This window comes from Manis javanica, chromosome 13 (genome assembly GCF_040802235.1).
Source record: "Manis javanica isolate MJ-LG chromosome 13, MJ_LKY, whole genome shotgun sequence".
Taxonomy (NCBI): domain Eukaryota; kingdom Metazoa; phylum Chordata; class Mammalia; order Pholidota; family Manidae; genus Manis; species Manis javanica.
In genome coordinates this window covers 57,312,290-57,330,973 of record NC_133168.1, presented here as the reverse complement: position 1 = coordinate 57,330,973, position 18,684 = coordinate 57,312,290, and the positions used below count along the sequence as shown (strand labels likewise).

Sequence of the window (18,684 nt, the reverse complement as noted above, 5' to 3'; positions counted from 1 at the left end):
ACTCGGACGGCCGCCACCCGCACGTCCCGGAAGCCCCGAAGGCCCCGAGCGGAGGGGCCATTCGAGGCTGTGTGATGGGAAAGGTAAGGGCTTCTTCAGCAAATCCTCCAAATATTTTAATTCGTATGATCGCCAGTCTTAGCATTATTCAGAAGATACCAAAACCAGAAAATTCCCTTCCTAATTACTGGTTTCTAATGGTTCTGGTCAAAATGCTTTTACGTACTTATTTGAGGCCTGTTTTTACCTTTTCTATTAAGATGAATAGATAATGCCATGAAAATACGTTCACAATATGAAAACCAAATGAATAGCATGATCTATTTTTTATAAACAAGTTTAAGATGTTTGGAAGTATGTACACAAATACATTAAATGATTTCCTCTGGTAGTATTTTTTTTAAAATTATCTAAAATATGTCTATAAGGAATATGCAGTATCTGTAGGATAAATGATGTCTTATTGTGATAAAGTTTTATTCTAATCCAGGCATCTCATTTTTTTCCTGTTGCCTTTAACATATGTTTAAATGTGTGAAAGGATACAAAATAGTAAACTAAAATTGTTACCTGAGACCTACATAGGGCCCCTTCACATAAAGGACAAATGAACCAAATGAATAAACTAGGTCAATCTGCTGCTCTGTCAATGAATCCACCAGAAACAGCTTTTGCTTTTTAACTCTATCCCAGGACCCATCCCCAAAAAACATGTCACATGGTAGTCTCCTTTTGCCCTGTCAGACCCTAGAAATTTCCCCCTCCCCCAACCTCCTGTCCCTGTTATCTCAACCCAACTGAACAGTTTTGAAGGGTTATTTTCTCATTTTTAAAGGGGAGTTAAAAAGACCAGTTACAAAAATAACTAAAATCAAGATTTTTTTATATCATTCAACATGTTCCCACTCTCTCCACCCCCAATTAAATGCTTGTTTCTGTGTCCTGGAAACAAGGCAGCAGCAGCAGGGGCTGCTCCCCAAGGTGAAGGCAACTGAGGTATGAATGGCTAAACAAAATATGTACATCTGTAAAGTGGAATATGATTTGGTCATGAAAAGAAATGAAGCACTGATACATGCTACAACATGGATGAACCTTGAAAACATGCTAAGTAAAGGGAGTCACTCACAAAAGACCAGGTATTGTCTGATTCTATTTACAGAATATATGCAGAATAAGCAAATCCAGAGACAGGAAGTAGATTTCTGGTGGCCAAAGGCTGAGGGGTTTGGGAGATGGGGAGTGAATACTAATGGCTTTGTTTTTGCAGAGATGAAAATGCTGTGGAATTAGATTATGGTGATGGGTGCTCAACTGTGAATCTATCAAAACCCACTAAAAAGTAGTAATAGTAGACTTAAGAGGGTAAATTTTATGGCATACGAATTATTTCAATAAAGCTGTGTAAAAAGGGTGATTAAACTAACGTTTGCTGAACGTTATTGGTGTCAGCTATAGTGGTAAGCATCTTATACACACTTTTTTACTTCCTGTAACAACCACTATGAGTTGGTAATTTTCTGTATGAAAAACAAAAAATTTCAAAGAAACTGAGTAAGTGTACATGAACACAAAGCTAAGGGACAGAATGGGGACTCAAATCAAGACCTAACTGTAAATCCCAAGGTCTTTTCATTACACCAATATGTAACTGTGTACAAAGAACAAAATTTGGAAGAAAGTTACAGAATCTCAGATTTAATAAACACGGTTTACTTTTAAGGATTGAGCCCTTGTATTCCCTGACTGAAGAAAGACTACAGGTTTCTTCAAAACAGACTATGAAGATTAATTAAAACAATCACTTTATTAAAAATAGCAAATTTCACAAATACTCATTTAACATTTTGTTGTCACGGGCCATTGGAAAACACACCAGCGTGTGTACTGATTGTAATGTAAACTGAAGCTGGGCTGCCACGAAAAGCCTGTGCATCATCAACTTATTATCAACACGGGAGTAAGTTTGGTGAGCTCAGGAAGGATAAATCCTTCAGCCCAATTAACAACACGTAGCACAATGCATTTCAAGTATAACCCATAAGGCAACAATATAAAGCATAGCAGCACAACCTCTGGATCACATTTCCTGGTTAAGCCTTCAACAAGGCCTAGGCTTCCAGTTATGGTGAATTATAGCATCAAATTTATTAAAAGCAGTATGTGAAAACAATCATTGCACTTGCACTTTAATTCCTTATTGTTGAAGATGATTCTGCTACTGGATTCAGCTGGAAAAGTAAAGGATGTTGCTTTTCTTCTAAAGCAACTGCATTTCATTTTAGCTGGTAGAAGTGTTTGGAACATCTTGTGCATCTGCCAAATGGAGTTTTTGTCTGAATTCGTCAGTTAAGATTTGCATTCAATAACAAGTTCTTTTAAATTTCTGGAAATTACATTCAGGAAGCTGAGAGATAAAATATATATATAAAGGGAAAGTGCCTATGTTGCTACTGACAAACCTGGATGTGATGACTAATTTAAATTTTCCATGTACTGAGGTAATTATACTATGTCTAGAATTTGAAGACTTTAAAAAAAAAATCACTGAATCAAAACTTTCTTCCAGGTTCTAAAAGAGCACAGAATTACTTTAATGCAGCAAGAATCTTATTTTCACGGTAAGAAGCTAGCTCATTATAGGCAAATACGAACTGACTGGATTGAAAAGCATTCATTTGAGAAGACACCACTACTTTATCATCCTTTGGAAAATAATTTCTTTGTAAAAGTCAAAAATAAAATAAGATCATCATAGCTCTAAAACCTTTCCTGTAATCCTGTGAATTAGTTTTTAAAAAGACTGGAAATAGGATGGAATCTGCATGTACTCTTCCCTTCCCTTATCATCACTGCATTTTTTTTTAAATAAAAAGAACCAGGAACTACTCCTAAGTCCCCTAATTAATTCCTATCTTACCCATGTTTAAGTCTCTCTTGGCAATAATATCTATCATTGTCTCCCCTCAGTTTCTATGGCTTCTCAAAACTTTATTTTCTTCATCTGTAAAACGGGGAGTGTAACACCCCCTACTTCCAAGAGTAGGACCAAATGAGACAATGCATATAAACCTATTCATAAAAGACTTAGCAAATACTAAGTATTCATTAAAGATTAACTATTAACGTCTATTACTAGATTTGCATATAACCTTCTATTTCTTCACTGTTATTACTTTACAATTCAATTACAGTATATGTTATAGCAATAACAATAAATGTGTGTATATATCCTACAATTTGAAAATTTTCATATGTACGTTTTATTGTAGCAATTACTGCATATTAAGATACTCTGGGATGTTAGAACAGTTTGCCCAAGGTTACATTATCAAAATGTGAAACCAAATTTCAAAAATCTAATCTCTTGATTCTACAACCTGTATCCTTTCTAGTATCTCATTGTTTTGTTCAAATCAAATTACCTCTCAAACTATTTTATAGGCAGGCTCATTTCTTATTGTTCTTACATATCTCACATTATGTCTATCATTATGTTCAAAAATATATTTTGAATAGTTTCTGAAATAACTGCTCTAAATCAAAAGGTCAAAACCTGAATATTTCACATGAGCTTTTGGTGATTTCATTTAAGCTAATCCTGTAGTACAGTTTTTAATGCATCTTAACTATGTCATGAGATAAAATATAGTGTATTGTGTCTACATATCCAACTGCCATTTGGCTTAAGAAACTAAGATTCAAAATAATTTATATGGCAACTAGCCTAAACCTTAATTCTCTTGTTTAAAAAAATTTAAGTTTTTTTAAAGTCCAAAAACAATAAAGCAAAGAAGAACAAACCAGAAACAAAATTTCAGCATACAAAACAACTAAAAATTCCATTTGGAAACCAAAGGAGTTAGAGAAATGCCTCCAGTAAATAATATATCTTTGTTCACTTAATTGGGACTATTCACCAGAAATTAAAATTTGTAAACTTTTTGCTGTTTTATATTAGGCAAAGGATACATGGAAGAATTCAATTCTTCTAGCTGTAACACAAAGAAACAAATTTAATTTTAGTTTTCCTAAGACTAATATCTTAAGTAGATGATTGTTTACACATTTTTAAACTCGTTTTCACTTCAGCTTTCTTTCAATGAAAAAGGAAAACATTAAAGAAAAACTTTCCAAAAGTTTAGACTTTGGGAAACTCACTTATGCAAAATAATTATAAAGTAGCTTTCACATTTATTAAGCATATAAGAAAAGAAATCAGATGATAAAATTGGGGTTTTATTAAGTATTTTTAAAAACAGGCATAATTGTAATAATCTCTAATAGTTTTTAAAAGAAAAAAAATTGCCGTTTTAATGATCAAAATCTTTAAAACCTTTATGGATTACAGAAGGATTTCATATGATATTCAATTTTCAGTGTGAAGTAGAATTAATCACCCCTATTTTACAGAGGAAAAAATCTGGATTACAGAAATGTCCACTAAATTGCCCAAAGTTACAGTTATAACCCAAATGCAGACCCTCAACTAAACAAAGGCTTTCTGGTTCCAAATGTGGTGTTCTTTTTACCATACCACAGTCACTCTCATACAAGTACTACAAACTAAGCTTATATTTGTTAAGAGGAACTGGTAAAAGGACATACTTGCAAGACTAAACATGGCAGATGTGAAATTAAAAAGTGGAGGCTTGAAATTTTTAAAGTATGGGCATATAATTTCTCATGTTTACTTATTCAGATGATAAAAGCAACAGAAACCTTTCTGTGATTGACGAAACTAACATACACTGAATTTAGTTTTTTTTTATTTTTGTTCCAAAAAAAGATTTAAAGAGGCAAAGTTAATGAACTCTTCTCAGTACAAGAATCATACATGGTGTTATGGGCTGAATATAGAGTCCTCCCAAAATTCTTATGTTTTAGTCCTATCTACATATCTCAGAAAGTGAGTCCTTTAAAGACCCTTAGAGACAGGATCTTTAAAGAAGAAAATGAGGATGTTAAAATGAGGTCATTAGGAAGGCCCTAATCCAGTATGACTGGCATCCTCACAGTGAGGAAATGTGGACACAGGCACCCATACACAGGGAGAATGCTATGCAAGCATGAGGAGGGCCATCTGCAAGCCAAGGGGCTAGGCCTCAGAAGAAATCAACCATGCTGACACCTTCATCCCCAACTCTGGGCCTCCACAACTCTGAGACAATAAATTTCTGCCATTTGTATGGTACTTGGTACTTTGTTATGGCACCGCTAGCAAACTAACATACATGGAAGTGTATTACATTACCATAAACACCAACACAGTTTTCTATTTAAAGACAAGTAACCACCACCTTGAGTAAATAACACAACATGTATGAATCATGTCAGGCTCTTATGACATACTAATCTTCTGTTTAGTAAGATCTTATATATACAGAAGTGAATATTTCACATTTAGATTTCCCAGCATCCTTAGAATATATGCTTAGTTTTAGATATAATTTCCTTGGAATGTGTTTCTTTAAAAAAAAGAGTAAAATAAAACAAGGATGAAACTTGACAACATTACACTAAGTGAAAGAATCTAGACATAAAAAGCCATATATTATATGATTCCATTTATATATCCAGAATATCCCATGAAAAATCCAGAATAGGCAAATTCATACAGACAGAAAGTAGATTAGTGGTTGATAGGGGCTGAGGAAAGAGAATTGAGAAGAATAGGGTTTCTTTTTGGAGTGCTAAAAATATTCTGGAATTAGTAGTGATGTCTGCACAACACTATGAATATACTAAAAACCACTGACTTTTATACTTTAAAATGGTTAAAACAGTGAATCTTCTCTTAATAAAAAAATTTTATTAAGTTAAGAATTAAGAGAAAGAACTGTACTTACATCAGACAGAAGCCTATCCAGATTGGAGTCACTGGCTACTTTTCTCTTATCCTCAGGAAGTTCCTCTAACTCCCCATAGAGCTCCAAATTCAAGCGAGCTAATTTCTCCTGCATTCCCCGAACATGTTCCATCTGTTCGATTGAACATTCATTTCCTGGGGGAACATCCCAGAACATTAATAAAGACTAGGGTAGTTAACTAACTGTTTTGAGAAGAGACTTTTAAACTCTAGGAGCTCAAAAGAAATCACTTGCCTGTTTTTTGTAAATTACATCGTTAATGACTGCCTATTTTCTGTGTATAATAACAAATCAATTTTCTGCCCAGGAAAACAATGAAAATTAAGAAATTATCACAAGCACTGAAAAAAAAAGGGGGGGGAAGTTTTTCTTATAAAAACAAAATCATGCCTTAGGTAAAGAAATTTTTTTGATAGTAATAACATACATAGAAGCAAGAGTATCATCCAATCATGTCCAATTTGACAAATGCCATTTGAATTGAGTGACCCAACATTTTATAATCTGAGTGAAATTAAGAGTCCTATAAGAACTTCAACCATGAATTATTTTGCCAACCTATTATGTATTCCTCCTTTAAAAAATATAAGTGAAAATAATACAAAGAATGTTATGAAGCATGAAAAACACAATGTAGTATTTTCAATTATATACTCAGTAGTGCAGACAATTTAACTGCTAAAAGACAGGTCTTATGGTATTTATGAATTAGAGTCCTCTGAGGTGGCATTATTTGTCCAGAGTAACTAATTATTATATATTTTCATACAGCTTATGAAACCTCTTGATACTATAAATTTCTTTTTTTCAAAAAAATCTTTGGTTTTCTCAAAGGTATACTATAGCTCAGCTAAAGTTGAAGTATATATTTTGAGTCAACATGAATTAATGTACAGTATACTATATTTTCCTCTAGCCAGCTTTCTATAATCTTCATAAATTGACTATATTAAATTATAAGGACTACTAATAATTTTGAAGCTAGTTACAGCACCGTCAAAGTCATCCTTTCTTCATAATAAAATATCTCGTATTTCCTTTATTTTAATGGTTTTTCAACAATTAGTAACCTAGGAGGTATTTCTTCAAGAGATATATATGTATGTATGTATACACATATATATTATATACTTATACCTACATATATATCTAAACAGAGCAAGAGTGAGAGAAAACAATATAAAGAAAATATAAAGAGGTAGAAATCGCAAGGAAAAAGAAGAGGTTCAGAGGATGGATCCAGGTGACTTAACATGAGAACAATAGCAGCTCCAAAAGGATAAAAAGGGGCACATGGAAGAGAAATAAATGAACAGAAAAATTTTTCCTTAAGATAAAAAGATGAGTTGGCAGATAAGAAGGTCTCACTGATTCCCAGGCAGGACTGATGAGAAAAGATACAGTCCTAAGCATATCCTAGTAAATGCCTGAACTTTAAAAGATAAAGAAAAAAAATCTTTCAAGCATCAAGACAGAAAAAAAATTACCTGCTATGAAAGAATCCGACTGGCAACTGACTTCTCATCTGCAACATCTATATAGACAGCAAACTGACAAGTGACAGAGACTTCAATCCAAGAATACAAGTCAGATAAGAGTAGGGACAGGAAGAGTGTTGGGAAGAAAGCAGAGGTAAAGTGATCCAAAGATTGTATCTCAAGGATAGGAGAAAAGAAGGGAGGAGAGGAGGAAGTGAAAGTATTTTGAAGATACCACCATACTGGATGGAGTAAAGCAAGGAGGAAGGGATAGAATAAAACATCTCTGTGAAATAACGCGTTCTTAATGTTTTCTTTTCAAATAACAGTATAACCAAAACTGGAAACCCAGAAACTATAAGAAAACAGATAAAGACATAACTGAGTATTAAGAGATTCAAACTTACTAAGTTAAATATACAATCAACAAAATCTAAAGATGTATTAAATTTGGTAAAAAATAAACAAAAACAAAATATAGAGGTCAAAGGATTAGTATCCAAACTATGCAAAGGGCTGTTAGCAATTAGCAGCACTACCAACAAGAAACAGATATATTACCAAATAGAAAATTGGGTAAAGGTCCTGAAAAGAGCAATACCATTACTTAACATTTACTATTCAAACTCAATAGTAGTAAAAGAAATATCACTTTATACCAATAGACTGTCAAAATTAAAAGACCGATTAATACCTATTCTGGTGGAATTCAGAAAAAAGAGTTCTGAAATAAACTGCTGATAAACCCTAGAAGTGCAAAAGCTTTTTTGGAAGGCAATTGGGATACTTTTATTAAAATCAAAATTACATATATGCTTTGATTCAGTAACACCTCCCCCCCCATGGGAGTCCATCCTAAAGAAATAAAAGCATCTGCCTAAGGATATATGTAAAAAGATGTTCACTATACTGTGGTGTTTAGTGGCTCAAAACTGGAGACAAAGTAAATGCCCTTCAATTAGGAAATACTTGAATAAACTAAGATATATTCACAACTTGGAAAATTATGTAGCCATTAAAAGGAAGAGTGAATTAGGGTTATACCAAGTGACTTGTAGATATTCTCATCAGATAGCTCTTAGAGGAAAGCAATACATAAAAAAATATATGTGATACATAAGATAATGAAAACAAAAATCTGCATATTTATATTTATATTATAATCTGGAGAGAAATGGGAAAAGATACACCTGGCTTTTAACATGGTTCTCTGGTTAAGGAGACAGGAGGGGGAGCCAATGGATGGGGTAAGGGAGGGGATACGGAAGCCAAGGAACAAAAAAGTGGGAGAGAGAAAGACAGCACTTAGAAAAGCCAACATGCATGTTGATGAAATGCATCTGTGTGAGATTCTATACATGCACATTCAATAAAATTTGAATTGCTTTAAAAAAATAGAGGAAGTAATTTTGTCATCAGAAAAAGCTTGTAAGGTAAGTTGCAAGCTGAACATGAAAATTGACTTTGTGGACTCATATACAAAAATAACTCTACTCAGGAGTTTTTATTAACAATCAGTTCACTGTTTGTGAAAAAGAAAACCAGATCATTTTATATTCAAAAGTAAGGAATAGTGGGCAAGAAACAAGTTTAGGCTTAACAAGGTAAAGAAAAATGATCTTGAGACTTTCCAAAACTAAAACACTCAGTTTAAAATATTTTAACTTTCAAGATATTTATTTGATAATAGGAATCCTACTTATATTCAACTTCTTAAAAAACCTTTTTTCCTGAAATTGTAGATGGCAAATTATATATTCTATGACATCTGAAATCTAATTTATGCTCTGGACTTTTTTTTCTTTAAAAAAAAAATGACACTTTTAAAAGGAATGGCAGAATACATGTGGAAAATAGGATGCAAACATCTCAAAAAACAGTAAAGAGAAATATATATGGTTTACCGAATGCTTGAAGTTTTCCAGAGTGAAAATCATTCAAGAGGCTGAGAAGCCCTCTCTCCATCTCCTGAACATCTGAGACATCAGTGAGAAAGGAATGCTGAATTGGAGTTGACTGAGCACCTTTGCCTTCTCCACCCTGAGGTTTGGTCTTTTCTTTCACCACTCTGCAAAAATGATGCATTTAAAAACTTAACAGCATATAATGATCTTTTAAGAAATTATGATTATATATTTTCAGGCTGTTCTAGATTGGGGAATCAAAAGGAATTTCCCTTAAAAACACACATCAGAGTAGAATAAATACTAAATAAAAACACTAATTTCAATCCAGAAACCAAAAGAATGGGCTGTGAAAATCTCAAAGAAATGTGTAAAATGTATCTGCCAAGGCATGTAAAATTTTTTATTAATACATTTAGAAAATATGCTAATTCTCTGGACTATAAAAACTCAAAAAAGAATTAGTTAAGTTTTTTTGCTATCCTACATTTCATATTTCATTTCTCAGTAAAACATATTACACCTTTCAGTTCTAAACTTTATCCTTTTTGTTCCCTGAACTATTGGTTGTTCACCAAGAGGTTATAGAGTCCTACTCTGTAGCTGACACTATGCCAGATCCTGAGTATGCACAGGTGCCCATGACATTAGGCAGAGTACTTACTTGGTCTAAGGAGAAAGGCATATAAATTCATAATTACCACATGATGGAATGCTAAAAACCTGTTATCATCTGATTGCTCCAACTTCCTACAGCCCCACATACAGTCATCAAGTCCTATTGATTATACCCATAAATATCTCTCTACTCTCTCTAGTTCTCTCCCTCTCCACTGTCACCATCCTTTCTCTTGACCCAACTACTACAACAGCTTCCCAGCTGGTCTCCCTGCCTCTGTGTATTGTCTCTCCCCACAGAGCAGCCACGTCAATTTTTAAAAAGTAAAATTGGATCATATAATTTAATCAAACCCTTCAGTAGCTTTGGCACTGCCTGATAGATGAAGTCCAATATCTTTAAGAAAGCCTATCTTCCCTTGTTGTTTATGTTCTGGACATTCTGAATCTCTTCTTCCTAGAATTCCATTCTCTTACTCACTTATGTGCTAATCCTCTACCTACATTAGCATCCTTCCCCTCACTGCCATCTTTGCCAGGCTCCCACACGTCCATCAGTCTCAGTTCAAATGTTACGTCTTCAGGAAGGCCTTTCCAGGATCCCTAAACTAAATTAGTTCTTTTTACACATGTCTAGCATATATCAGGCTCTCCAACATTTGAGTGATGGTGCTATACATATCATGATACGGAACCAGACAGAGGAGCTCACTCAACTTAGGAGCAGCTGGAGAAAACTTCCTAAAGGTGACATGTGAGTGAATGTTGAAAGAATATGGAGTTACCTAGGCTTCTTAAGTAAGGAGGGGTTGTGTATTATCTTTATAATCCCAACACGCACTACAGATCCTGATGGACACTTATATTCAATACTTCAACTAATTTCTACGTGATGTTGCATGGAGACATCTTCCTACAAGTGTACTCACCACAATAAGGATAAGATGAATAGGGCATATAGGGTTTGGGGCAGAGGGTAGCAAGAAAGAAATTCTACTCTTAAGAAATCAATTTAGAACACATAGGCTGTTTCAGAGCATGTCAGTAACCATTCTTCATAAAGCAAGATCTATATTAATAACATTATCTAATACCTTGCTACTCAGAGTGCTGTCCAAGACCCAGAGCATCAACATCACTTTGAGCTTATTAAAAATGCTTATCTGTTGGCATGTGCATACAGTGAGACAACGAATTTGACTGGATCTGTACTGTTGGAACTCAACCAGGAGTTGGGAGGGGTGCAAGTTGTAGCACCCCAAAATCTCATGACTATAGACTATCTATGGTTAAAAGAACATATGGGATGTGAACAGATCCCAGAAATGGGCTGCTTTAATTTGTCTGATGGTTCAAGTACAGTTGGAAAATATCCATCATATCATAGATAAATTTTCACAAATGCCTAGGGTGCCTAAATGGTTTTCTTGGCTTCACTGGAGATGGCTGGTAATTATAGATTTGCTTTGTTTATGTCACCGTATTCCTATTATGTTAATATGTGTGTGCAAATTAGTTAGTAGTTTAAAACCTATACATACTTAAGGTACTATACAAGAAGATATGTCAAAGAAATAATCAATCCTCCCAAGTTTCCTTCATATGCTACATCTATAGCTTTTCTTCTTCCTTCCTAATTACAAACCTTAAATAGAATTCGTGCCTCATATAGAATTTACCGAGTATCATAATTCCTCCAGGTGGTAAAGATACCTCGAGACAAGTGCTGGGCATAGAAGCCACAGGGCATAAATCTGCAAAGAAGTAAAAAGCTAACCTTTGCAAACAATATGGCTTCTCTCTCACTTACCAACTTTACATTTCCCTGTATGGCCCCGGAAGATGACTGGTTAGCCAGAGACGGGTAAGATTCCTCAAGGGAGGAACAACCTAAGACAGGCACAGTCGCAGGGGGGCCATCAGGTGAGAATTTGGGGATCAACAGAGGTGAGGCTCAGAACCTCACCCCCCCTGCTTTGAGAGAAATCTTCTGCATCCGTGGATGTCTTGCTGCCCTTGTCTAGCCTGGATTAATACTTAGTCCATAGGCACACACCTGATCATCTGATCATCTACATTTGCCTTCTTACAGCACTAAACTATGTTTTCTACCTTTATCTTGCATCTACCTACCACTTCAGCATTTTATTAAAAATAAAAATAATAATAATAATAGGAGAAATGTGGGATCAACATATAAATCAAGTACAAAAATCAAATGAATATTCATATTTGACCTGATGGTTTATAGGTCATATTGCATGATCAAAACCGAAAGTTTCTGTGATGAATGCCCTTGTACTGTTCACCATGTAAGAATTTATTCACTCTGTAAGAATTCGTTCACCATGTAAGAACTTGTTCGTTATGCTTCAGAAGATTGGAGACTGACGAGAATTAGGCTTGAGATGGATTAATGATTGTACATTGAGCATTGACCCCCCTATACTGAATTTTATTGTTGTTAACAACCATTTGATCAATAAATATGAGAGATGCCCTCTCAAAAAAAAAAAAAAAAAAAAAAAAATGCTTATCTGAAGCCCATTCCAGAATAACTGATTCAGAACCTGCATTTTAAAAAGATCCCTGAGAGATCTATATTCACATTGAAATCTGACATAAACTACTATAAACTTTCAGTATAGCAAATGTATTTTTTTCTTCAAATTGGAAGTTTTATCCAAGTATTTAACATCAGTTCATCATTTAACAACCCTCTCAAAAAAGAAAATAAAAACCTGTTTATCCTTATTTCAGTGTTTTTGATCGTGTCACACTCACTTTGTTAAAACAATTCAACAATAGAAAAGCACTCACTGAAATTATACTATGTGCAAAGCCCTACTGTAAGTACTGTCTGACAAAAAAGGATGATCAACTTAGCCTACATTCTAGAAGAGGGTACAAGGTAGAAAATGACAAGGAGATACAAATAAACTGATATAAGACAATCTGATACTTTATTCAAAGGAAACCCTCATATTAGTATGTTCTTTTCCAAGTGCCTTTGGCTATGTCCCTTTTGTTTCCTTAAAGAGTATAAGATCCACTTGTATTCAACATAGTATTGGAGGTCCTAGCCACAGCAATCAGACAACACAAAGAGATAGAAGGCATCCAAACTGGTAAGGAAGAAGTTAAACTGTCACTATTTGCAGATGACATGATATTGTACATAGAAGACCCTAAATTCTTCCACAAAAAAACTATTAGAACTAATAACTGAATATAGCAAAGTTGCAGGATACAAAATTAATACACAGAAATTTGTTACATTCTTATTATATTAACAAAAAGCTAGCAAAAAGAGAAATCAGGAAAACAATTCCAATTACAATTGCATGAAAAAGAATAAAACACCTAGGAATAAACTTAACCAAGGAGGTGAAAGACCTATACTCTGAAAACTACAAGACACTCATTGGAGAAATTGAAGAAGACACCAATAAATGGAAATCTATCCCATAGGAAGAATTAATATTGTCAAAATGGCCATTCTGCCCAAAGCAATCTACAGATTCAATGCAATCCCTAACAAAATACCAACAGCATTCTTCAATGAACTAGAACAAATAGTTCTAAAATTCATATGGAACCACAAAGACCCCACTCGAATAGCCAAAGCAATCCTCAGAAAGAAGAGCAAAGCTGGGGGATGGGAGGATTATGCTCCCTGACTTTAAGCTCTACTACAAAGCTACAGTAATCAAAATAATTTGGTACTGGCACAAGAACATACCCACAGATCAATGGAATAGAATAGAGAGCCCAGATATAAAATCATACATATATGGTCAATTACTATATGAGCCATGAATATACAATGGGGAAAAGACAGCCTCTTCAAAAGCTGGTGTTGGCAAAACTGGACAGCTACATGTAAGAGAATGAAACTGGATTATTGTCTAACTCCACAGACAAAAGTAAACTCGAAATGGATCAAAGACCTGAATGTTAGTCATGAAACTATAAAACTCGTAGAAGAAAACATAGGCAAAAATCTCTTGAATATAAGCATGAGCAATTTTTTCCTGGACACATCTCCTCTGGCAATGGAAACAAAATCAAAAGTGAACAAGTCAGACTACATCAAACTAAAAAGCTTCTGTACAGCAAAAACACCATCAGCAGAACAAAAACGTATCCCACAGTATGGGAGGATATATTCGTAAATAACTCATCTATAAAGGGTTAATACCCAAAATATGTAAAGAATTCATATGCCTCAACACCCAAAAAACAAATAACCTGATTAAAAAATGGTTGGAGGACCTGAACAGACACTTCTCCAAAGAAGAAATTCAGATGGCTAACAGGCACATGAAAAGATGTTCCACATCAATAAACATCTGGTAAATGCAAATTAAAACCACAATGAGATATCACCTCATACCAGTCAGAATGGCCACTATCCAAAAGACAAGAAAAAATAAATGCTGGTAAGGATGTGGAGAAATGAGAACCCTTCTACAGTGGTGATGGGAATATAAATTGGTGCAACCGCTGTGGAAAGTAGCAGTAGACTAACAGAATAGAAAATAAAAATAGAAATACCATTTGACCCAGTACTTCCACTCCTGGGAATTTATCCAAACAAAACAACATCCCTGATTTGAAAAGACATCTGCACCCCTATGTTTACCACCACCGTTGCCAATAGTCAAGATATGGAAGCAACCTAAGTGTCCATCAATAGATGAATGGATAAAGAAGAGGTGGTACATATACACAATGGAATATTACTCAGCCATAAAAAGAAAAGAAATCCTGCCATTTGCAAGAGCATGGATGGATCGAGAGGGTATTATGCTCAGTGAAATAAGCCAGGCAGAGAAAGGCAAATACCATATGATTTCACTGATTTATGGAGTATAACAACAAAGTAAAACAGAAAGAACAAAGTAGCAGTAGACTAACAGACACCAAGAAGGGATACAAGTTGGTTTACAGGGAAGGTAATAAAGCATGAAGAATATAGTCAATGATTCTGTAACATCTTACTATGTTGATAGTAATTGCACTAGAAGGGGTGAGGATTTAATAATATGGGTAACTGTTGAACCACTGTGTTGTATATCTGAAACCAACTTGAGATTGTATATCAACAAAAAAAAAAAGTCTAAGGTCATCATCAAGGCAGCAATCTCTTCTTTGTGTAAACTCTGTGGCTAGTGCTACAGCACTTCCTTAACTGACTCTCCATGATAAGCATGCAAGTGGAGTAAGTTTATTTAATCATAATTAGAAAGGATTGAGATTATGAAATGCTTTTTCTCTAAAGATGTTATCTTGCTTTCCAAACATTTAACATTATAAAATATATATATGCAGCAGCAATATATGACACATTTAAACTTGTCAATTCTATTCCCTATAGAACCTCAAGACAAATGATGTTCACCAAATATTAGTGATGATTTCTTCTAGGTGGTACGATTTTAATGTTTCAGATTTCTTCTTTTAACTTTTCCTGTGTTTGAAGCTTTACAATAAATGCAAATCATTCCCACAAAAACAATTAAACCACTCTTTTTTAAAAGGAAAAACTACCAAAGCACAAATACTTAGTTTAAAAAAAAAAAACCTGTATATATTTTTTCCTCTTTCTGGCTAACTTGTCAACTTTGTCTAGAAGTTTTCATGTTCTGTGTGTTTTAATATAAGACAAAGTAAGGGCCTTCAGACCAATCATTCACTTTGCATTCTCCAATCCCTATACACTGCAACCTTCATAAATTTTTTTCTAAATCACATATATGTATGTGCCTCATATAAATGTGACATTTTAAAAACTTTTAAAAGTCAAGCCAAGAGAAGAGTTTTAAGAATGACCAGATTTAGTATTTAATAGCATTTTGCCATGATAATATGAAAAAAAGAATTCACCTTTTTAACTTTGGTCTCTGTGACGTTGACTGTGATGCAGGATTTGAAAACCCTGTACTTTTACTAACTGGAATGGCATTTTTTTTGGCATTAACAGCCTGAGTAGAGTGGGCATTAAAAGACTTAGGACTCCTCCTCTTCACTTTCCGCTCCTCCATTGTGTTAAGTTCCTTATCGCACCAAAGCCAGCTTATTATGACCTAAGGAAACACAGAAAAATTAGACATGTATGCTGTATAATGTGCCAAAATGAAAGAGGTTTAAAGACCCACTTCATAGGCTGAAAGAGGATCAAGAATTTCAGAGGCATTAGAGAAAGTCAGAATTAGGATCCCTTAAGTTTAACCTACCATACAATGTACAAAGAGGTTCTAATAAGCAAAACTGCCTGTTAGATAAAAAATTTTTTCACCATTTTCTTCATTCACTCATCCCATAAATATTTACTCTCTTCCATGTGCCGGGTACTGTTCTTGGCACTGGGGAGATGGCACTGAACAAGACAACAAAGTCTCTGACCCCCAAAAGCCTACATGATAGAAGGGGGACAAATGCATAAAAAATGTAACAGCCTCCTGATATTCCCAGCCTGACTCAAGCTTTAGGTGGCCTTTAGGTCTCCCTTTTAAGTTGTATTCTTGGAAGAACCAACTAGATTCAAAAACATGTGTAACTGACAGGAGATACCTGCACTTTAACTATCAACTAGAAACTGTATTTCAACAACCAAGCAAAAACTCAGTTTCTGCTAGGAGTAACACTGATTCTAATTTCCTGATCAAGTGAATTTCTGTAAAGTTAAACTTTTTCCACAACTATTTTGAATATACTTTATTTATTTCCCAGGAAATATGAAGTGTATGATACATGTTTAGTTTTGCTAATATCGAAAAAGTTGCGCTGTGAAGTTACAGCTCGCCCTTCCATAGAGAATATGTGTAAGGCCTTCTATTTATCCAATAATTTCCACTTACTTTACACATTAACCAGCTTTGTCTTCCTAACAGTCATCCATCTAAAATCTTTCTGCATTTCCTTTTTATTTATGCATAATATTAAGTTCTTAATTATATTGTTTCATGTATCAATTATTTGCATTATCAGATTGTAAAGTGCCTTAGATTCATTAGGCCTTTGCTCATACACTGTGCTGAATTTAATCATGGTATGACCATTCAAAAATATCCAGGTCCACTGATGTCACTCCTAAAGTAATTACTTGAGAATTTTAATGAAAACAGATTTTTTGCTATTGTCTGAACTTCATGCCATTAGCAGGCTACCTCTATGGACAGTCGTAACTGGAGCTTTGATAACTCCAACAAAGAAAAAGTTTTAAAAGAAAGGCTCTAATGCCCAGTCTCTAATCCAGATGCCTACTGTAAGTCCGCTTAAATCTTGGCTAACAATTTTTTCTTTAAGAAGTATTTTTAGTAACAACAGACATTTTAGTGTTGTTTCAGCACAAATTAAGTGGAACTTAAAAAAACAACTGAGTAGAAGCAATGGCATATCAGTTTTCCAAAGGGGCACAGATCTGTACAAACTTATGATACACATAATCACACTGGCCTTCGAATTTAATGATGCTAATACGCAAGACAAGACAGAAAAAAACCTAGGAAATAAAGCAATGCAAATAAACCAATAGTGGACTAAAGTAGTGAGACAGGGACCATGGGTATAGTCAGAGTAGGTGAGGGCCTCCAGGAAAAGCAGGGCGGAATATTTACAGTCAGAGCAATGTAACAGTGGGCAAAGAAGTCCCCATTGAAACTCTGTTAAGCATTATGCAAAGCCAAGATCACACTAATTCTCTAGGGAAAGATACCTAAGAATATAGACATCTTCAGTGAGATCAGTTAAAGGTCAAAAGGCCAGGAGCAACTTGGTCTGGAGTGTTGGAGTGTTGGAGTGTTCTGCAAGGGTATCAGCATAACCCATGACTCCGCTGTCAGCCCTAGCAATCAGACTATGACCCAGCCCACCTTGAGGACAGAGCAGGTGATGCAAGTCCACACCCCTAAGTTTTTTTCTTGTTCTCGAAGAATCCTCAACTGCCTATAAAACCCCCTAAACAACGCACCACTATGGGCTCTCTTGTCCCCTCCTGGCATGAGCCAGGAGCTCTATTCTCTCACTTTATTTCTAAATAAAAGCCTGTACCTTGCTCTTCTACATTGAGTGTTTGTGGAGCTCATTCTTCGGCTTCGTGAACAAGAACCCCGGCATCAGTAGGATGTTTTGAGGGGCCAGCGCTCAAAATTTTTTCGTTTTTGGAAGGTAACATCTATGTCGCAAGAACACGGAAATCCTTCTGGTATACCAAGCAGCAAGGAACCTTTCAGAGAAGGCCTTTGTAAACTGCTTGTAGTTAACTCACTCGTTTTTAGATCCAGAACCCCACAGCCGCCAAACAGGACCACTAAGAGTCCCTCTTGACTTCACCTCATTCCCCTTTCCCAATCAGCCAACGCGGTTACCCTTCGCCTCTTCAGAATCCAGCCTCGGCCACAGTGAGTGATGGGAGGGGCCTAAGGGGGACCCTGGGGAGGAATCTTTGCTTCCGCTCGGTACCTGAGGAAGAAGAGAATCGGGGTCCTCTTCCTCAACCTGCAAAGACCTCGGAGTTTCGGAAGTCACCACCGCAGCTGCAGCCGCAGACCCTACAGCTGCAGCTTGTGCCGGGGTCACATCCCGGGGCCTGCGCCTCCACAGCGCCCTTTGTTTACGGAAGTGACGCAAGGAGGCGGGGCCTCCGTGCCACCGACGGGAGCCTCGCCTCTTCCGGCTCCACCAGTGCCTTTCCTGTTTCTGCCCTTGCCAGCACCGCATTGCTTCCTCTGTTTTGCCTTCAGCTGTACCTTAGGTGGGCCTGGACAGGAGAAGCCATAGCTGGGCTTCTATTCTGGGTTCTGCGGCCCC

General features: G+C 35.5%; 1 protein-coding gene and 1 long non-coding RNA gene across 5 annotated transcripts; one reads left to right on the top strand and one right to left on the bottom strand.

Moving 5' to 3' along the window:
* Nucleotide 1: 1 nt before the first annotated feature.
* Nucleotides 2-2,701, top strand: LOC140845484 (uncharacterized). The gene is made up of 3 exons (XR_012124278.1): nucleotides 2-83; nucleotides 954-1,139; nucleotides 2,570-2,701. It is a non-coding gene; the product is annotated as an uncharacterized lncRNA (long non-coding RNA).
* On the bottom strand, nucleotides 1,789-18,509 carry CCDC28A (coiled-coil domain containing 28A). Of its 4 annotated transcripts, none has more exons than XM_073219671.1 (6): nucleotides 18,337-18,509; nucleotides 15,760-15,959; nucleotides 9,253-9,416; nucleotides 5,850-6,004; nucleotides 3,973-3,995; nucleotides 1,789-2,386 (listed from the first exon to the last, which is right to left on the bottom strand). In XM_073219671.1, the coding sequence occupies exons 2-6, from the start codon at nucleotides 15,915-15,917 to the stop codon at nucleotides 2,350-2,352; spliced, it is 537 nt and encodes a 178-aa protein (XP_073075772.1). In that variant the 5' UTR covers nucleotides 15,918-15,959; nucleotides 18,337-18,509; the 3' UTR covers nucleotides 1,789-2,349. The 4 variants fall into 4 exon arrangements, with proteins under 4 accessions (XP_073075772.1, XP_073075771.1, XP_073075775.1 ...); XM_073219670.1 differs by having other exon boundaries at nucleotides 1,789-2,336; nucleotides 18,337-18,507; XM_073219674.1 differs by lacking the exon at nucleotides 5,850-6,004.
* Nucleotides 18,510-18,684: the final 175 nt, after the last annotated feature.